The sequence below is a fragment of the Eubalaena glacialis genome, chromosome 1 (genome assembly GCF_028564815.1).
Source record: "Eubalaena glacialis isolate mEubGla1 chromosome 1, mEubGla1.1.hap2.+ XY, whole genome shotgun sequence".
NCBI lineage: Eukaryota > Metazoa > Chordata > Mammalia > Artiodactyla > Balaenidae > Eubalaena > Eubalaena glacialis.
The window spans coordinates 9,800,196-9,821,553 of NC_083716.1; the positions used below are offsets into that span (position 1 = coordinate 9,800,196).

The window sequence follows — 21,358 nt, forward strand, 5'->3', positions numbered from 1 at the left end:
CCAAAACCAAACCTCCCGTGTATTCTGGAAAAATCAACAACAACAATAGAAGGTTGAAGGTAAGCTTTAAAAAAATCTAAGAAAATAGAATTAAAGAAAGGTTTAAAATATGAAAGCATATTAGAGGCTTAGAGAATCAATTGATGAAGTCTCACACCTGATTAACAGGAGATCCAGGCATGGAACAAAAAAGTGGAAGAAAGAAATTATCGAAGAAGTAATAGAAGAATATTTCCCAAAGCGAAAGGAGGTGAATCTCCAGATTGAAAGGGCCCAGTAGGTTCCTGGTACAATAACTAAAAATATCTCGCACAGTCCTGTGGGTTGGCTGGGCTCAGCTAGCCCGTCCTCATGTTGGGGGAAGGCTCTTGTGTGGCTGCAGTCAGACAACAGGTAGAATGAGAGTTATCCGAAGGCTCAGTGGGGCTGGGTGTTCAAAATGCTCACTCCCATGGCTGGCAGGTCACACAGGCTTTGGCTGGGAGCTCATCAGTGGCCTACATATGGCTTCTTCACATGTTTTGAGCTTCCTTACAGCATGGCAGATGGATTCCAAGAGTGAATGTTCCAATAGACGGGAAGTAGAAGCTGCCAATCTCTTAAGGCCTGAATCCAGAAACAGGCACAGTGTCACTTCTGCTGTATTTTATTGGTCAGAGAGTCACAGAGCCCAGATTAAAGAGGAGGAGACACAGATCTCCTACTTCAGTGGAAGGAATATCAAAGAATTCCTGGCCATCCTCAAGTCACCACCAATCCTGAATGCTTCTAGAAATAAAACAAAATAGGTCACTTACAAAGTAATGAGAATCAGAACCAAACTCATTTTCCAGCATTTTCTCCCTTGTGTACCATACTCCAGCTACATGTGCCAGACTCATTTTATCCTTGAAGTCTTTCCTTTGCCATTGGCTCTGACTAGAATACGATTTCCCTGCATCTCTGCATGACTCATTAGTTCTCACAATTCAAGTCTCGTCTCAAATGTCACCTTCTCCGAGAAGGCCTCCCTGCCCATCATATCTAAAATAGCATTCCCAGTGAGCATTTATACCCTTAGCCTTATTTAAATTCTTCATAGCACTTACCATTATCAAGTCTTTTTTCTTGTTTTTGTTTTTATTTTCCATCTCCTCCCTGAGAGTAGGGTCTTTGTCTTATACAACATTGTATCTCCAATGCCTAGAGCAGCACCTGGAATGTTTGTTGAGTGAATATTGAATCAGAATCCATCTCAAGCAGACAATGGAGCAATACCTTTAAATTCCTGATGAAAAAAACTATTTTCAACTCAAAATTCTATGTTCAGCCAAATCATCCTTCCATTTGGTTGAATCATCTTCAACCAAATGGAAGGAGACAATAGAGACATTTTTCAGACTCATAAAAATTTCCCTTTACAAATCTTCTAAGAAAGTGTCTCCACAAAATCACGGCATAAACTAAGAAAGGTTTTGGTTTTGTTTGTTTTGTTTTTTTGGCTGCACTGCATGACTTGTGGGATCTTAGTTTCCCCACCAGGGATCGAACCCAGGCCCATGGCAGTGAAAGGGCCAAGTCCTAACCACTGGATGGCCAGGGAATTCCTGAGAAAGGTTTTAAACATGGAATCCAGAAAGCAAGGGATTTAACAGAGGAAAGCAGGAAAGGGAAGCCTCTTGGTGACAACTGTACAGCAAGACTGGAATTGCAGCTCACCCAAATTGAAGGATGAAGGATGAAGTATACAAGATGAGTGCAGGTTATCTGCAAATGCTGTGACATTTTATATGAGACTTAAGCAAACTCAGATTTTCGTATTCATGGGGGTCCGGGAACCAATCCCCCCTCGGATGCTGAGGGATGACCGTATACACCTTTCTCTGGGTTCATGCATGCATGTTGCATATCTGAGTACAAGCAGCCCCTCTGCTCTCTAGCCATATTGCATCAATGTAGGTGCTTCCTTTGCTGTCTGTGTCCAGGTGGGAATTGCTAAGGAGCTGTGCATACCCTTCCCTCTTGCATTGTCTTGTGTCTCGGGCACCCTGACCCAGAGGTCTTGACAATAAAGGCAGGCATGTCCCAATCCTGGGCTCAGTTTCCTCTCAAAAGCTTTTGGACCAGTGTCTAGAATTAGGGGAGATGCTAGGGAAAAAAATAAGTCTCTAGATCTGAAAAGTTCTACCCCCCCAGAACTTTGCATGGCTGTTTCCCTCTCATTATTTAGTCCTTAACTGAAACGTCAGCTTTTCAGAGGGGCCTTCCCAGACCCCAGCTAGAGTAATCCCCTAGACCCCTCACTGCCTAATCACTCTTGGCCAAAACACACTTTTTAATTTCCTCATGATACACCATCTGAAATTGTTTATTTATTCCTTGTTTATCGTCTCTCTCCCTGATAAGCTTGCCGGCTGGTGTCTGCCCTGGACAGCAGGGATCTTGTCTATCTTGCTTATGCTGCAGAGCCTGACATTTAATGGGCACATGATGGCTTCGAGCTGAACTGCCACCGTCCAGCCCTATGCCTCTGCCACCTCCGAGCTCCCCTGCAGCCACATGCACAGTTTTCCACCCCGAGTTCCTGGCATTTTCCCTTTTCACGAGTTTTAGCTCTCTTTTATGTTCCTGCAGAAATTTCCTTTAATTTTTGTGAGCCTAGCAGGGCCATACAAATTATAGTGTATACAGGGTCGAGTTGTTTTGTAGCAGGAGACTCTTCAGAGTGTCTAATCTGACACATCTGTGATCATTTTTTCACCTTTGCACAAAGCAGTTCCCAAATACCGAGCATCAGGCTTTGGGCTCTGATGCCCCAGCTGCCTTCCTGCCTTCATCCTATCCTGACTCCCATCCTGTGCTTCTTTCCATCTCAGCTGAATGACCTGGACTGCCATGTAGGTCAAAATTCTTGCCTGGGTCCTCATCCTTTCCTTCCTAGCACTTGACACAGCAGCAATTATACAGTTATCTCTGTCTTCATTTTCTTGATGTCTGACTTTCTCCAAAAACTGTAAACTCCATGAGTGCAGGACCTTGTCTGTTGTCTCTGCTACTCTATCTGCAGCATCTAGCACGTGGCTCAGCACATAGCGGGCACTCAGTAAACATTCATTAATAAATGAAGCACCCGGAAAAGGGGCAGATTTTCATCTCAGATTCATGTAATTGGTAGCACAGCAGGAGTTATGAAAGAACCAGGGCATTGAAAGTTTTCACTAACTTCCCACTTTGCCTGGAAGCCTGGCAGAGTAGGGGTACAGAGATCTCCTGGAGAGACATACTGAATATCGAACAACAGCAAGTGACATGTTTATGACGCCAGCCATGAAAAACACGTTGTTGACGCTCCAACTCAGCCGTGGCTGGACAAACACGGCCACCAAGTCCAGAGTTCCTGGCACCAAATCAGATCTCACCAGGAGCATCTCACCTGTAGTTGGCTGTCTTCCCGAGAGGTGATGTTGCCAGAACTATTATAAACTTTGTTTCCTACCTGAGAATGTACATGTTTTCCCATTTGATTTGCAAAAAAAGCTGGTAACCAGCTACAGCCTGGAGGAGAGTCCATGCCACTGGGGGACCCATCGTCTTAGTTCCTGCCCCACCTTTGACTCTTCTCCTGCATTGCCCCTCTCTGCCTGGTGTTCATCAAGTCCTGGTTACCAGATAGTGCCCCCTTTTGTTTACACCTCATCTTGCAGTGCCTCATTGTCATGCCGTGGTCTTCGGGAGGGTGATCCAGAGGCTTCATCTCCAGGAAGAGAGGATGGCATCCACACAGCTCTTCTCACCACACTGTTCTCCACTTCATCATCTTGAAACACTCTTTGTTCCTGATCATGTGTGACCACCTGTGCTAGTCAGGCTTTCCTGTTTCAGGCACAGTTCCTACATTCTGAATCCACCTGGTGGCACATGTTAGGAGTCTCTATTTTTTTGGTACTAGAATCTAAACCAAATTGGCTTCAGTAGGAAAGAAATGCACCATTTGGATGGTTTTGTCTACACATAACAGAACACCCGATGAAAAGTGGTGTAAGCAGCGAGGACATTTATGACTTCTCGGAACAAGACGTCCAGAGGAAGGGCAGTTGCAGCACTGGTTCAGCAGCTTGGTTATGTCAACAAGGACTTGGACTCTTGCTGCCTTGTGATGTTAATTTGTTAATTTGTCCTCACATGGTCACAAGATGGCTGCCACATTTTGAGAAACACATGTGGACATGATACTTTTGGCTAAATGGGAACATTTCCTCTTGGTGTTTATTTTTCTTGTGGAGAAGACATTTTTGAGAAGACCTTCCATAGGTTTCTCCTTAGTCCCATTGGTCAAGATTGGGCCACATTCCATCACAGGTACCAGGGAAGTTCGGAGGAAAGGTGAATATCTGGCTTTTTTTTTTTTTTTTTGGCTTCTACGGTGGAAAATGGGCTCCGACAGTAAAGAAGAAGAGATGGGGAAACAGAAACAGAAAATGTTTCCCAGTCTCGCTTACAGTTAGGTCGGGCCACGTGACCAGACCTGACCAATAGACTGTGAGCAACAGTGACATGTGCCATTTCTGGTTGAGGCAATTAAGCCAATGCTTACTTCAAGACTTCTAGCTTCACAAGAAAAATTATACCTATTTGGTTACGGCACTATAGTGGGGTTTCTATTATTTTTAGTTGAATAGACTCTGATACACCCTTTACCCACCAACCTGGTTATTGTCATTTGTCCTCACCCCTACCTCATATCCATCCGATCTTCCTTGGCCGTGTTCTGCCCAGAGACTGATCTATGGACCACATCACACAGGTTCTCTTGCCCTGTGGCTTCATGTTGGCATCAGCCAATGGGAGGTAAGCACAGGGGAGATGTTGAGAGAGAGAGACCAGGGTATTTCAGCTCCCACTTCCTCTTTTCTTAGCACTTTCTCTTTTCCTGGCATAGCTGCATCCCTCTAGGGCCAGAGCTCCTGTCTGATGGACCCTTCTTCGTGGCTTTAGCCCTCATGGGGCTCTGGTAACACTGCTTCTTCCTCTGACCTGTCAGGCCCAGAAGTGGTAATGACTTCCCAGTGTTACTCACCCTGGGTACCTGTGTAAGTTTCCTAGGGCTACTATAACAAATTACCACAAACCTGGTCTCCAATTTGTCTAGTTTTTCCTTGCTTGCTTGAGCTTTTGTTGTCATATCTAAGAAACCATCACCTAATCCAAGGTCACAAAGGTTGACACCTATTTTGCTTCTAAGAGTTTCATAGTATTAGCTCTTACATTTAGGTCCGATCCAATTTGAGTTAATTTGTGTATATAGTGCAAGGGGGAATCCAACTTCATTCTTTTGCATATGGGTGTCCAACTGTCCCACCACTTGTTGCAAAGACTATTCTTTCCTCTTTGAGTTGTCTTGGCACCTTTTTAGAAAATCAGTTGACCATAGATGTATGGGTTTATTTCTGACTTTTAATTCTATTCCATTGATCTTTATGTCCGTCCTTATGACAGTATCACAGTCTTAATTACTATAGCTCTGTAATAAGTTTTGGAATTAAGTGTGAGTCCTTCCAACTTTGTCTCCTTTTTCAAGGTTATTTTGGTTATTCTGGGTCCCTTGCATTTCCACATGAATTTTAGGATCAGTTTCATATCTGTCTCCTGGTGAGACCCTGGAGGGCAAAGACAAGTCTCTCAGTCGTCTTTGTGACCTGTTTGGTTTGCTGAGTGTCTGGCCTATTAATACACATCAAAAGCTTGTTGAATTCAATGAAATGTTTCAGGGATTTTTGTCTGGAGTGTGGAACAAATTTCCACCTGGAAGAATGCTAAGTGTTTCAGTTCCAACGCACTGAGCTGCAAGTAGCAACTACAAAACAATTAACGGTGGCCTAAACCACAGGATATTTGTGGCTTACTTAACAAGGAGTCTGGAGGTAGGCAGACTCCAAGTCACTCAGCAATTCAGCCGTGTCCATCCTTCCTCTCCAGTGTCCTCAGTATTCTGGTCTTTTCTCATGCTTGTCATGTCATCAGTAGTAGACGGTTGTCATCGTGCAGGCTCCATTTCCTCATGCCAGCATCACAAAGAAGAGTGAGGACGGGGGTAAAGGCTTTCTTTTCCGGAGACTTTGTGTGTCATCCAATGGGAAGCTCCCTCTCATGTCCCTGTCCAGAACTGGATCGAGTCCTATCCCTAGCCCAGTCACTGGGGAAGGGGGATGAGATTACCATGAATCATTTAGACCAATCATGCTTCATCCAATGAAGCAGGTGCCAGAGCATACCTTTCCTGAAATCCAGGTGAAGCAGGAGTGAGGTGAGATATATGTGTTGGGCAGCAATGAATAGTGCTTACTCAAGCTGACTATACCTGATTCACAAAATGGTATTTTTGTAGACTCGTGTAGTAACTCAACTTATAATGTTCCTTTGAGAAAATGTGTTCTCAACACCAAAGAGAACGCTTGAGAAACATTGCAATACCATCCAAAATACATGGAATGAAATTCATCCATTTATCTTTAAAACTATAGGAATATAATTTCATCATTCTTAGACCCATTTGAAGGTATTTTAGAATCTTTTAGTTTGAGGACCAATTATGAACACAAACTGTCAAGGTGTAGATATTTAAAAGCGATGGTTAACAGAGTTTACTACGAGAAAACCAAAAAAACTTGTTCATTTTTTGTTTGTTCATTAGTTCTTCTGTCCTCAAAAAGAGTGGGATTGCCAGCTGTTTATAAACCCCATTTGGTGCCCCCAAGGATGGCTCGAGGAACTACGTTCACAGATAGTGGCAGAATCGCATCTCGTATCTCCAAGTCCACCGCTCATCCTGCTTAACTGCAGGAGCCTCGATCAACAAACATGGGCTGTCCCAGGTATTTCTGTCTGGCGCTTGGAATGAATTTCCACCTGGAAGAATGCTAAGTATTTGTTTCAAGGCTGTGGCTGTGTCCCGGAGAGCCAAAGAGACCCTGGGAAGATGAAAGTCTGTTGGGGCCGGCACGGGGGACCAGACAACCAAGATCCTAAACACCTTCCAGTGTGGAGTAAGTGGGATCTCAGTATATCAAACATCAGGGGCGCGAAAGGTCAGGGGCCTGCGCTGCGCCCGGTGCCGGCCCGGCGGCGCTCTAACCACTGCACCCCCGATCGCGGCCCCGCCGTCGGCCTCCCGCCACAGGCGTCGCTGTGCTCTCGCGCCGGCCCGGGAGCCGCGTTCCGCAGGGAGCAAGCGCTCGAGCAGAGCAGGGGTTTCAGTTTCTGGCGCGAACTTCCGCCGTTGCGAAGTTGCAGGGCGGCTTGGCGCGATGTCGGGGGACGGCAGCGGCCGCCGGTCCGAGGGCCGGGGCCGGGGCCGCGACCCGCACCGGGATCGCACCCGCTCCCGCTCCCGCTCGCGGTCCCCGCTGTCGCCCATGTCCCGCCGTGGCGCCGCGCCCGAGCGCAGGGAGGCCCCGGAGCGCCCGAGCTTGGAGGACACGGAGCCGTCGGATTCCGGGGACGAGATGATGGACCCGGCGAGCTTGGAGGCGGAGACCGACCATGGCCTGTGCCGCCAGATTCGCCATCAGTACCGGGCGCTCATCAACTCGGTCCAACGTAAGGCGGGGCGGCGTGGGCGCGGGGCGGCGCGGGCGCGGGCGCGGGCGCAGGGCGGGCGCGGGCGCTGGGCGGCGGCAGGGCGCAGGCCCTGCGCGGCCCGGCTGGTCAACTGCGCCCGGGGCCAGACCCGCGCCGCCCGGCCGCGCCTCGATTGGCTTGCGAGGCGCTCGCATATCCGTCGTGCGGATAGTGCTGCACGACCTTGGCCGGGGCGCGCAGGTCCCCGAGGAGCAGGACGGCACCGCCGGAGGCCAGGCGCTGTCGGGCGCTCGTCCGAGCCCAGACGGTCGGGAAGGGGGAGAGACGGCACGCGGAGCCCGGGCTCCTTCTCTTGCATCCAGCGGTTCCCAGCGAGTGGTCGCCCGCCCGCGGCAGCGTCGCCCGTGAACTGTCAGAAATGCAAATTCGCGGCCCGCACTCCGGCCCTATCCAGTCTGAAACTCTAGGTGGCCCAGGGGATCCTGTGGCTTGCAGAGTTTGAGAACCACTGTTAGGGGCGCTCCTCAGAGGCTGCAGAAGGAGTGGAGCCTTTGGGTGAAGTTTAGGGGGAACCAAGTGGGTCCCCTTTTAAAGTTCATTCTGCTAAAGGGGTACAGTCATCTTTCTCTTGCCTGGCCCTTTTGGTTAAAGAGATAAAGCTGTTGGAAGTAATTCCCCCGGGGAGCAGGGGGCGGGGCTTGGCTGTGTTGCTGCAGCTGGTCACTTTGTCAGCCATTTGTTAGCGAATGATGAGCACGCTTCCCAAAGCTTGTATTTTTTTAAATAGAAAACCGGGAGGATATATTGAATGCCAGTGACAAGTTAACAGAGGTCCTTGAAGAGGCCAACACCCTGTTTAATGGAGGTAATTCATTATTTTATGTATGGAAGCTTTGTGTTATCATATGTTTTATGATAATTTTCATTAGTTTTACATAAGAACCGAATTATTGACATCAGACAACTCCCACGTTTATAATAGTGCTTTACTAGTTTTGGAACCTTTTTCACTGTAGCACTACTACTACTTTTATTGTGCACTTACATTCCCTAAGCATATAGTAAGGGCTTTACATGAAATTTGGGGAGGTGGGGGGCAGCAGCCTGTCTAACAAGCCCCCCAGGTGGTTCTGTTGCTTGTTCAAATTTGAGAACTTTCTGTGTATTATCTTTCTACTGTATTGACTGCTGTATCCCCAGAATGCATTGGTTGAATGGATGAATTAAAAAGAAAGAACTGAGCTGGACTTGGACGTCCTGTTTCTTTCCCTGTCCTCCTCCCGACCTCCCCTCCCTCAGCTCCTTGCTCTTGGTCCACCTATAACCCAGTGGGGGTAGCCATGTCTCCAGGTGGCCCTGTGGGTCTCTAATGGGGGGAGGGGTGTGAGAAAGAGAGAGAGAAATCTCAGCACTGAACTCTAGACCTTTGTTGCAGAGGGAGAAGGCGCTAAAAAAATAATCTTGGTTTGAATTAAAAGCAGCAGCAATGTTAGTGGTAAGAGCAGTCTGTCTGTCTGAAGACAGAGGACAGGTCAGAGAGGCCCCTGATGTGGGCACTGGGTCACAGAGCCCTAGGATGAGTCCCCAGACCACTTTTCCCTCCTAAATCCATTGGGAGCAGAAAGGGAGGGTGCAGGCAGATGCGGGTAAAGAAGTCAGCAGAGCTGGCCGCTGCCTGGACACCACAAGTCCTCACGTTCTTTGAAGACCAGAACGTTTATTTCTGGTCATTCGCTAGTGTGGCTGATGTTTAAACGTCACCCCCTTTCACATTCTCTATCTGTACGCTTTCAGATCTGTCTCTCTCTTGCCGTGACTGCAGCCTTCTTACCATCCCCCATCTTGGTCCACCAGTTCACCTAATTTCCTCAAACCTTCCCGAAGGCAGCCTTTCCTTTTCACCCTGTGAAATCCCTCCTCCACCCTCTAGGCTTTTCTTCTCTCTCAAGCCTGGACCCCCAGGCTGGCTCCTCAAGGTTACTCTTGACCCCTTCGCCCCCTTATTGTTATTATTCACCCAGCTTAAGAGTTGTCGATCAACAGATCATTTCCCCCTCCGCCATTTCCACTGTGCTGGCTGGGTCACCTCCTTAAGGCAAAATTATTTACAACTGACCTAGGAGGTGGTCAGCCAACACAGAATTCTGTATCCTCCGTAGATGTGGATTTGATGTTCTCAGTTTTAACTCTTTAGAGGCTTGGATCCACCCATGAGAGATCTGCACTTTCCTCACAGTGTGGGCTGTGACAGTGATGTGCTGCGGGGTCTAGAACAGTCCAGGAACCAGCCCCTCTAGCTTCTGCCTCTGCCTCGTTCTCTCACTCATTGTCACTTTCACAGTCATTCTCCTAAAATAAAACTGAGGAGAGGGACTTCCCTGGTGGCGCAGTGGTTAAGAATCTGCCTGCCAATGCAGGCGACACGGGTTCGAGTCCTGGTCCGGGAAGATCCCACATGCCACGGAGCAACTAAGCCCGTGCGCCACAACTACTGAGCCCCTGTTCCACAACTACGGAAGCCCGCGCACCTAGAGCCCACGCTCCGCAACAAGAGAAGCCACTGCAATGAGAAGCCCGCGCACCGCAACGAAGAGTAGCCCCCGCTCGCCGCAACTAGAGAAAGCCCGCGCGCAGCTACAAAGACCCAACGCAACCAATAAATAAATAAATAAATAAATATTTTTTAAAATTGTGATAATGTTTAAAAAAAAAAAAACTGAAGAAAATGATGTATAAATACAAAGCCTGGAGTCAGTAAGTTCACCAGCCTGAGGAATGTTCGGGAAATAGTAATTCAAACGAAATGGCCTTGGGGAGTGAGCCAAGCAAAGGTATTTGTGTCTTTGAACTTTGCTGTATTTGTCTCTTCTTGGCTGTCTTTTCAATTTTGCCTTTGCCGGTGTTCCTGGAGCGCTTTTACACACTGCCTGTTCCCTTCGGAGTCTGACTAAACCCATTCCTCTCAGCCCTGCTGTTTCCCCCAATGGACCCTTCCTTCACCTCCCCAAACTTCCTCCTCGGTTTCCCTGCCCCATTCCCTTCTTGTGTCCTATTTAAATCTTTTTCTGCCTATAGCTTATCTTAAATCCCATGCCCTCTGTCAAACCTCTTGGGATCATCCATCCTCAGCGGTCACGGCCCTGCTGCCTGTAGACTGTTCATTTGGTGGTGCTCGTGCTGCCAGGCAGAGGCTGCATCTCCCGCTGCCGGCCCCGCACCTAATTTCAGCTGAGGCTCCTTGACCACTTACCTGTTGCTGGTTGGCAAACCACCACGCCCAGCACAGTGCCTTACACATAGCAGGCATTCAGTTTGACGTACATCATCAGCGCGGTGTTAACAGTGGCTGGGATGGGTTGCTGGAGTCAAAGGGAAAAGCCGGTGTTGGAGATGGTGGAGGTTTTGTTAAGCTGGGGTTGTTACGAGATTGCGGTTCAGTTCCCGGGAGTAGGAAAAGTGCAGAGGGAGTTGGCTTTTAGGAAGACTGGTTAGCCTTGATTTCAGATTTTGGTGAGCTGGGCAGGGGAACCAGTTTCTAGACGGAGATGGATGATGTTTGAGATTTTTTTGGTCCCGTGGGAAATGCGGAGTAAGTATAGTTGGAAGTTTTGGGAAAATACCTGTGAATAATGTGTATGTTGTAATGTGTGTGTTTTCCTTCTTTTTTGAATAGTGTCCCGAGCAAGAGAAGCAGTCCTAGACGCCCACTTTCTTGTTTTGGCTTCAGATTTGGGCAAAGAGAAGGCAAAGCAGCTGCGTTCTGATCTGAACTCGTTTGATATGTTAAGATATGTTGAAACTCTAGTAAGTTCAAAGCTACAGAATCTTAAAAAATGCTTCATCTGTCACATATTGTATAATTATCTACTTTGCTTATATCCATATGCAAATGGTTTTCACTTCATTTTCACTTTTTTGGGCCTCAGATTCCTCCAAAGAGATCTTACCAAATTAAACAGATGACAGTCGAGCTATGTGGTGGAATCTAGGTTGGCAGTTTAGAGCAGTTTGAAAATCTCCTAGCCTTCTAAGACTCTGGGTGCTATGTTTATTTCAAATGGCCATTTTTTTCCTCACTCAGCTGTCAGTTCATAAGTGTTCCAGCTTATTCTCAGTGACCCAGGACCTTTGTCCCAGGCTGGGCAAAAGCCCACACTGCAGGTGGCAAAGTTCAGCTGGAGATGACAGGTCTGGTGGAGGCGGCATGTTTTGATTTGTCTTTGAGAATATTTCAGAACCATCCGAATATGATTGGGGTTCTGCTTTTGGGGTTTTTTGTTGCTGTTGTTGTTTTGTTCACCTGTCTTTGCCTCTTAATACGTTTGAATGGTTGTTACCTGAAATTTGGAAACTTTTCCTTGATGGATTTACCAAAAAAAGCACAAGGAGACTAACTTTGTACCTTACTCTGTTGTCTTTTTTTCCTTGGTTCTACTTTGAGCCAACCTGTGTCCTAGCATTTCTGCTAGGACATTGATTTTCTGACCAAATGTTTGTTAAAAGGTTATTAAAATGATTTAGTACCATGAGACCTGACCAGATAAATTATTTTGTAAAGGTATGAGGCAGACGAGGTTTTCGTTGTTTCTAAAACCTTAGATATTTTTAAAATTTAAATTTACCCTACTTAAATTTTAAACTTTAAAATTTTCTTTTTTAACAACTTTTAAATTTTGACGTATCATGCATTTTGGAAAATGCACACTAATGTATAGCTCAATAAATAAAGTTAACTATGTATTGGGTAATCTTTTTAAAAATTACTTTTATTTATCAGGGTGAGCTTTGTACTTTAAATAACAGATCAGAATAAATTCCAGAAGTCTTAAAGCAGTCCATATAAAACCTGAAATTAATAGCTGTCTAGTCTCTGGGAAGGGAAGATCTTTTCAAGTATGACACTAAATAAAAAGACTATAAAGAAAAGGTTGGTAGATTTGACCAGACAAAAATTGAAATGTGTTCCTCCAAGCGTGCGGTGGTGGGGCAGGGTGGCAGGAGAACGGAGTGGGGCTGACCACGCCTCTCTCATCGGGTTCTGGCAGCCTCTCTTTTCTTCAAAGTTTAACTGCCTTTAAAGGGTGAAGCTCTCTGAGGGTTTTTGATTATTGTTTATATATGATACTACCATTTTAATTTGATAACCTCTAGGCATTTCATAATTTTATAGTGTAATAAAAGTGTACTTTCATAAAAGCAAATTTAATATAATACACTTTCTGTAAGATAGCTTCAGGTAGCAGAATTATTAGACTTCCGCCAACTCTTCCCAGGAAGGCGGTTTTAAGATGAACGATTCTCTCCCTGACGCTAGGCCCCTGCTCTCTGGAAATGCTGAGATACAAGCTGAATAGAGGTCTCCAGGAGGTTGGCTGAAAAATGAAAATTGAAAGCCAGCTAAACTTCCCTGTTCTGTCTCAGAACTTTTGCTTTGGGATGTCATGTCATATTTTTATGCTAATTCAGCTTTGCTAATACTTAAAAGTGAACTACGGGTGATCAGAAATTCCCGGTGGGCTTAGTTCTGGTCCATCCACCCCTCAGCCTGCAGGGGGCTAGAGCAGGGTTTCTCAGGCTGGGCACTAAGGACATTTTGGGCTGGCTGAGTCTTTGTTGTGGGTGCCTGTTGTAGGATACTGAGAGCATCCTGGCTTCTGCCCACCAGCTGCCGGTAACGCTGCCCTCTCCGCCTCCCCCCAACCCAGTTGTGACAGCCAAAACTGTCTCCAGACATGAAGCCAAAAGACCCCTGCGGGGGCACGGGGGGTGCAGAATCGCTCTGGTGAGAACCATTGGTCTGGATCATCTCGCTTTCTTACCAAAATGTTCTGAGTACATTGAGGAATATTTTCTGCCACAAAGAAGGTATCTTTGAAAATAGGAATTTATAATAAGAAATTTAGCCAACATGTTAGGACAGCAAAAACAGACTTTGCCTCTGGCCTGTTGTTTAGTGATAGAGATGATTGGGTACGGTGAATGATTGCTTGTGGCTTAACTGGGGTTTTTGTTTCCCTTCATTTTTGTAGCTGACACATATGGGTGTAAATCCGCTAGAAGCTGAAGAAATCATCCGTGATGAAGATAGTTCTGATTTTGAATTCATAGTCTATGACTCCTGGAAAATATCAGGCAAAACAGCAGAAAACACCTTTAATAAAACCCATACATTCCACTTTCTGTAAGATTATTTTAAAAATCCGACAGACCAGCCATTTGTAAACCTTAAATTGTTTTTTATTGTAGGGGCAAAAATTATTTGGTATTGTGGAGGTGACGATCATGATGATGTTGTTTGGAGACTTTCTAAACTTTGATTGAAAAGCCCATAAAATCTTGATGTGGATGGACCCTCATCCTGCTTAATTTAAGCAGGAAAGGCCGTGGGCTGGCACCTCCTTACCAGGGCACCCTGCTGGCTCCTTTGCTTTCTTTCTTTTATTTTCTTTTTTATATTTATTTATTTATTTACTTATTTGGCTGCGCTGGGTCTTAGTTGCTCCTTTGCTTTCTGGCGTGGCAGACTTTGGGTCTGTGGCATAATGTCTGGCTTTGTTTTATCATCTTTAAAATCCTTATCAGGTAGGAGGATGATACCTCCTATGAAAGATGTCTTAAAATTCTACCAGTATATGTAAAATGCCATTTATTATATATAATTCTCTGTTAGATGATCTCTGACTTATATTTGAAGACTGCTTGAGTCACTATCACATAAACTGCCTAGTTTATTTTTTGGATACAACTCTAATTTTGAAAAGCTTTTCTTTATACCCAAATGGAATAGGCTTCTGTCTTAATTTCCCAGCTCAGTCCTATGGAGAAGCTAAGAACAGCTCTTACTGGTTCTTCTGTGAGACAGCCTTTAAATACATAGTAGATAACTTCTCTAGGGTAAGCACCCAAGTGGTTTCTTCCTTAAGTGGATACCTCCGGGGCATTTGTCTATTCTGATTACCCTTCTAAACCTTCTGAGATTGGTAGTGTCTGTTAGAAGGCTTTGGAGATGCAGATGTGGTCCGTCTGTGGCGTGGGGCCCGGCATCTGTTTTTAACAAGACTTCCCTTAACTCAAGTGCCCAGAACCGCTGTATATTACAGCAAAAAGGTCAAGCTTCCTTACTATAGGAAAAGTCCAAGTCTTTTTTGTTGCTGAGTTCTAGGCTCTGTCATAGATCCTAGGATCTAAAGATAGCCTTTTGTTGTGTGACTTAAACTTTATCTCATGATGTAGCTCAACTTGCAGCCGCAATGATTTATGTACAGCTTTGCAGCCTTGCACTTGCTGTTTGTTCCCTTGGCCTGTAGTGTCCTTTCCCCATTTTTTTTCATCTGGTAAGGTTTACTTCTCCCACAGGCACCAGCTTGGAAACCTCCAGTGACTTCTCTAGACAGAGGTATCAGTGTAGGATCAGTTTTCCCAACCAGACCACTCCCATGTCTGGGTAGATCTCTCTGTCCAAATGCTCTCATAGCACTTGAGTAATACTCCACTACAGCACCACAGGATCTACCATATTATGTGGAAATGGATCTTTGTGCGTGAATATTTATCTGTCCATCTCTACTATATACTTTGATTTCCTCAAGTGTAGGGACCACATGGGTCTAAATTCTCTGGGCCTTGGTTTCTGCATGGTACCTCTGTAGGGCTTTTTTGGAAGGTGGAGGGAATCCAAAAGGGAAAGGAATCCCTTGGCCTCTGCCTGACCTGTTATCTCCTAAGACAGGTGTGTTCTGGATTCCCAGGCTGTGGGCCTCTGCCCTGGCACCCCCAGACCAAAAGGCTTTTAACCCCAGTGGAGCTGTTCGTTCCCTTTCCCTGATCTCTGAAGTTGGCTTTGTGAAACAGACAACAGGCTAGCTGGGAGGACCACAGGCATATTCACCGGCTTACTGTTCAGAGTAAAATACGAAGGTGTTGAGGAGGTATCTGTGATTGAGGTGAGCTCCTAAGAATTCTTTTAGACACACAGAGGGAGCAGAAAGGGTGTTACAAACCTGACACAAGAGTCTTGGTCTGATGTCACTCATACCTCACTGATGCCTGGTTGTGAATTTGACTATGCCATGGGAACTGCCTTCAGTTAGTGAAATTAGTTTGTTTTAAAAACAAACAAAGATATGAGAGCATATTTTTCATTAGGTTGGGTTCAATACAAGGAGAGTGCCCTGTGCCAAAGCCACGAACTGATCGTTCAAGAAAAGTTCGTATGATAGAAGAGCAGCAGGCAATGCCTGACGAGGTTTGTTTTTTCACATGTTGCTTTTTAACACACCTAATTTCAAATAGCCATTAATACGATATACATGTAATTTGGCCATCTTTTCTAAGCTTTAGCGTCTGGAGTCAGGTTCTGTCACTTAAAAGTAATCATTTAATGTTTGAATCATTTTTGACATGTTTGAGCCTTTAAACATTTTATCGGATTGACCACTTGTCTTAGTTTTAACTCATTTCTGTAGTTTGGATTAGTTCTCCCAAACCAGGGTTTCTTAACCTCAGCACTGTCAACATTTGGGCTGGATAATTCTTTGTTGTGAGAGGCTGTCCTGTGCATTACAGGATGTTTAGCAGCATCCTTGGCCTCTTCCCACTAGATGTTAATAGCATCCTCTCACTCCCCCTGCCCCACCCCAAGTATGACAACCAAATGTTAGCAAATGGCCCATCAGTGGGGTGGGGGAGGGGTGGTGCACAGTCACTCCCGATTGAGAACCACTGTTCTAAAGTGTCCCTTTTGTATTTTGCTATTTTATGTTCAACCTGAAAATGGTTGATTTGGTAATGCTACTCTTCTATTAGAAAATTAATATGAAAATGTTACTAAAACCAGAAAAATCTTTTTTAACTGTTAATTGTAAGATGGGGATAAAAACTGCTAGTAATCCCAGATAAAAGATATTTAGAGGAGTTTGGCCATGTAAGAGAGCAGAAAAGGTTAACAGGCAGACAAATAGGTCAGTCTGCTTGATAACGACTTTATATTTTCAGTTAAAAAGAATGGAAGAATCTCATCAAGAAGCAACAGAAAAAGAAGTAGAAAGAATCTTGGGATTGTTGCAGACATATTTTCAAAAAGATCGTAAGTATGATACCAAGCTCAAAAGGAAGCAACTTGTATTTATCAGTTAGGCCTGTGTCACTTTCAGTGAGAAGTTATTTTTATTCAAAAGGCATATGTGTAATGTTTGAATCATTTTGATTCTTTCCTGACATACTTCTTTAATGAGGCTTCTCCTCTCTAGAAATTCCATGAGAACATTGGTGTAGTAAATTCTCATTTTTATTTTTAGAAGATGGGATATTTTTTCTGTTACAAAATAATACATGCCATAGAAGTGAGAAAAGTAAAAAGTCAAGTACCTGTTCTACCTGTGCTCACTCCCTAGAGGTTGCCACTTATAAAATGTGATGTGTATATTTTCAGATTTTCTTATGTTTATGTCATAATAAATATGCAACTAAGGAGGGATTTTTCTTGTCGGTTTTTTGCTTTTTTCAAAGCTAATCATAATATACACATTATTCTGCAATATGACTTCTCCATGTGGACATTTTCCCATATCAATACATAAGATCCCGCTTATTCTTTTCAGTGCTTCCCACTGGGTGGCTGTATCATAAATACATTTAACAAGTCCTCTATTAGCGGGCAAGTTCTTTATAACATTTTACTCTTATGTAAACTGCTGGAGTGAAAAATCTTGGCACATAACTTTGTGCGCCTGTGCTAATATTTCTGTAGGACAGCTTACAGATTTTTAACAGGTACACAAGATTGCCCTCCAGCAGGGTTGTATTGATTTCCATCCCACAACAGGATGAATGCCCATTTCCTTTCTCTGGCTAACACTAGAGAGTATTGGTCTTAATTGATAAGTAAAAACAACTTTTCCTGTACTGAAGAATTTTTTTCCTCTTTTGTCTGTAGCTGATACTCCGATGTCCTTCTTTGACTTTGTGGTTGATCCACATTCTTTTGCCCGAACAGTGGAAAACATCTTTCATGTTTCTTTTATTATAAGGGTAAGATTTAAGATTATTTCTCTAATTGTTTTTATATGTTTTTAAAAGGGTAAATAATAACAGGTATAGATGGGCGCTGGCAAAGGAATTTGTACTAACCAATAAGTATTTTAGACCCATTGTAGCAAAACATTGACAAGTCATAGGCAGAAGAAACTAGCTAAAAACTTATGTGCTTGCTTTTACATTTTAGAAATTTTTTACAGAAAGAATTGGCAAAATTTGAATATGGAACTTATAGATTAGATAACTGTATGATATAAATGTTAAATTTCCCAAACTTGGTAGTTGTCATGTTATGTACGAGAATATTCTTGTTTTCAAGAAACATACACTAAAGTCTTAGGGAAAAGGAACAGATTGTCTATCACTCTCATAAAAATTAATATATATAGAGAGAAAGCAATAATGTAAATATGGCAAAAGTCAAACAATTGGTGACTCTGGGTAAAGGATATCTGGGAGGTCTTTACAGTAGTCTTGTAACTCTTAAGTTTGAAGTAATTTCAAAATAGATGGTTTAGGAAAAAAACAAAAAAACGTCCTCAGAAATGTACTTTGAGAATTTGCTCTAGGCTGTCTTTAGTCTTCTGTCAGGTTGCATTCCTGCACTTGTAAGATGAGTTCGATTTTCATCTTACGCAAAAATCTTGTATTGACCAAAGTATTTTTCCAGAAATGATAACAAAGGCATATTTTGTCAACGGTAAATGGTAGAATTATGCATAATAAAATGTGGATATTCAGGAATTCCCTGGCTGTCCAGTGGTTAGGACTCCACGCTCTCACTTCTGAGGGCCCAGGTTCAGTCCCTGGTCGGGGACCTAAGATCTCACAAGCTGAGTGGCACAGACAAAAAATAATAATAAAAATAAAAAGTGGAATATTCAGTAAGTGTGAATCAGTCAAAGAGTCAAGATGGTTACAGTTTTATTTAAGAGCTCCTCAGGATGCGGTTGTAAAAGAGCTGATTAGAACCTGAGGGATACCCCGTGTCGAGAAGGATGTTAGAGAAGGCTTGTCCATATAAACTCATTATTGTTACGGTACACTTTGATTGTCTAAGATTTAGAATTTTCTAATTGAGTAATTTTTTCATCCAATGGTTATAGGTTTTGAATCTAAATTTTAGTCTTCTCCTAAAATCACATTTGTGTTTTAGGATGGGTTTGCAAGAATAAGACTTGACCAAGACCGACTGCCAATAATAGGTAAATGATTCTATGTTCAGAACAATTAGTTTTAGAGAAAGTGGACTTGTTACTAGAGTTTGTGAAATGTATTTTATTAAATGTAAACTAGTTTTTATTTTAGGTAACAAACTTTACAATGCTGTATCTTCTTCAACTAACTGAAAATGCTGAAAACTTGATCATAGTTTAAAACCTATGGATTCATCTGTGTCATTGATGGAACATCTATTGCTGTGAAGACGAACAAGAAATGATATAATTTCCCTTAAATTTTAATTTAGAAAGTTTGTAATTGCAGTTATTTTTGTAGTTTCCTTCTTTCTATTTTAACCCTAATGCCAGCAGCTCCTCCTCTCCGTGAGAGAATCTTTAATTCTTTGTTGAATGATTCACACTCTCCATTACTCTTTGCCTTCTAAGGTCTCCTGTAGAGAATGAAGTTCTTTCACTGCACTTATGTCTTCCTTTAAAAGTTCTTAATTTCATGTTGGACCCACTAGGCCTTAGCTCTGTGGCTGGTTCATAGATATGCAGAGTTTTTCAAATGATTGGAATGTGTTATTCTACCACATTTTTTTCTGAATGGAAGCAAACGGGACTACTTGCTATTGTAATAATACAGCACAGTAATGCATGAAATCCTAATAAATATGTAATATTCTAAGTATCTTGTCGATACAGGTTTCATTCCTATTATTCACTGGTTTCTGTTCAGATTACCTCTTCTGACTTGATAACTTTTGAAAACTTTGTCTTTCAAACAGAGCCTGTTAATATTAACGAAGAAAGTGGAGGAATTGACCAAAACACTCAAATTAGGAATCAGGGAATTATAGCTTTGAGTTACCGTGACTGGGAGGTAATGCTCTGCATGTTGCCTTGGGCAGTTCGTCTCCAAGAATTCCTTTGCTGTAAACCCAGTGCCCAAATGTTCTTTGTTCTCTGCCAGGAGATTGTGAAGACCTTTGAGATCTCAGAGCCTATGATTACTTCAAGTCAAAGCCGGCAGAGGCTAAGTGCTTGACACCAGCTGAAGGTAACATTTCCTATGGGAAGCTGCACGTATTTATTAAAGTTTTTTTTCACCTTTTCACATTCTGGTGAAATTTGGATTTTGTTTCCCTCTAGTGCCCCATTTTTAGAACTGTGTGTAACTGTTGAAAAAAGCAGAACAGGACCTAGTGGTTGCAAGTTCCCTTCTTTGGATTGATTACTTTGGTGTTCTTAAGACTTGCCGTTGAAAGAGACAGAGCAGGGATTGTTCTCGGTTTGGCTTTTTTTACGCCCAAACAAATGGATAAATTAGATAAGTGGAATATTGAATCCTCCCATCAGTTTTGTTCATTGTCCCATTAGGTTCGCTTACTTTATAGGTACAAAGTAGAAAAGGAGGATTAAGACGGAATTACCTTGGAATGATGTTGGTAATGGGCATTTCTGAAATTTGAGTTATGCTTATGAAGTAATTCTTCATCTTTATGGAGAACATTGCTGGGAGGAAATCTTAGTAAGGATCTGGCATTCTGTACTGCACACAGCTGTGGATGGGAATCAGAAGACTGGATTCTGTTGGCTCTGCCCCTTTAAAATGTTGGGCAAGTCAATCTCACTCAGCTTTGTTTTCCTTCTCTATAAATCTATCTATAAAGTGGGGGGATTCTGAATTAGATAATTGCTAAGACTTTTTTTTCTAGCTCAAATTTTCTATGATTTGGAGAATTAAAATTAGCTTTTTAGTACTTAATGTAAACTTTTTTTTTTTAAGGAAAAATAGCTTTATTTTTAAAAGAAATCAAATGTCTACTGAAAGTATACATGAAACAGCATCTTTCACTTAAGCCCTAAGCTTGATTATGTATGCTCTTCATTATATTCCAATGAGATTTTGGAATTCAATTTCAAAGACAATAACATTTATTAGTAGATATCGAAGAAAGCTACTGACTTTGAGGAAAAAAATTCAGTAGCTGTTTACCTACCCTAAGATACTCATCCCCACAATATATTGGGGATTATTTGAGCATTTAAAAATTTAACAAAATATTTATCTTTTCATTGCATCCATCAATACGTTAAATTCTCTGTTACAATCCAAGTAAAATGATGGTGACCAGTGTTTTCTGATACTGTCCATGATGGACAGAGTAAAATCACAGCATAAAGAGTAGCCAAGAATTTATACTGTAAACGTTATCTGGGTCCAAACATCTTGCAACAATTAATGTAAACTCTTAACATGTGCTTCAATTAATTGAGCTTCTTTTGTTCCAAGATAATTGAAGGAAAGAGGAGAATCCATGTAAGATATATAATGTTTGTTTACTTGGGCCCTCCTCACTGAGGAGGGGCTGGTTGGTAGATTTCATGTGTGCATCTTAAGTGAACTTTTATCATTTATAAACTGTTAACCAGCTATTTTCCCCCTTTTTTTAGGACTCAAGTGGATAGTGAAGTCCAAAAAGGAAAGCAACATATTGTATTGTACATACTGTATGATTAAACGTTTTTAAAAGACAGATTGTTTTTAGTAAAGTGTAGCTTTTGATAGTTAATGGGTCGTCTTTGATTAAAGGAGGTTC

At 43.1% G+C, this 21,358-nt stretch overlaps 2 protein-coding genes across 3 annotated transcripts in view; one reads left to right on the forward strand and one right to left on the reverse strand.

The window, feature by feature from the left end:
* The window catches only part of LOC133090937 (transforming acidic coiled-coil-containing protein 2-like), an 82,458-nt gene extending 79,051 nt beyond the window's left edge, over positions 1-3,407 (reverse strand). The window contains exon 1 of the mRNA XM_061189612.1: positions 3,264-3,407. Within this exon, the coding sequence (XP_061045595.1) occupies positions 3,264-3,407 (144 nt within the window). The remainder of the gene's footprint in view (positions 1-3,263) is intronic.
* Positions 3,408-7,220: 3,813 nt separating this feature from the next.
* On the forward strand, positions 7,221-21,358 carry NSMCE4A (NSE4 homolog A, SMC5-SMC6 complex component). Of its 2 annotated transcripts, XM_061192585.1 has the most exons (11): positions 7,226-7,575; positions 8,345-8,422; positions 11,231-11,361; positions 13,587-13,738; positions 15,703-15,802; positions 16,552-16,642; positions 17,492-17,586; positions 18,749-18,797; positions 19,544-19,638; positions 19,729-19,815; positions 21,213-21,358. In XM_061192585.1, the coding sequence occupies exons 1-10, from the start codon at positions 7,284-7,286 to the stop codon at positions 19,801-19,803; spliced, it is 1,158 nt and encodes a 385-aa protein (XP_061048568.1). In that variant the 5' UTR covers positions 7,226-7,283; the 3' UTR covers positions 19,804-19,815; positions 21,213-21,358. The 2 variants fall into 2 exon arrangements, with proteins under 2 accessions (XP_061048576.1, XP_061048568.1); XM_061192593.1 differs by lacking the exons at positions 19,544-19,638; positions 19,729-19,815; positions 21,213-21,358 and adding an exon at positions 18,901-19,423 and having other exon boundaries at positions 7,221-7,575.

Bases quoted from the DNA above. Each gene is read 5' to 3' on its own strand.
- NSMCE4A (XM_061192585.1), top strand. From the start codon at position 7,284: ATGTCGGGGGACGGCAGCGGCCGCCGGTCCGAGGGCCGGGGCCGGGGC. The intron at 11,362-13,586 runs GTAAGTTCAAAG...TCATTTTTGTAG, and splicing joins TAAGATATGTTGAAACTCTA to CTGACACATATGGGTGTAAA. The intron at 15,803-16,551 runs GTTTGTTTTTTC...TTATATTTTCAG, and splicing joins AGCAGGCAATGCCTGACGAG to TTAAAAAGAATGGAAGAATC.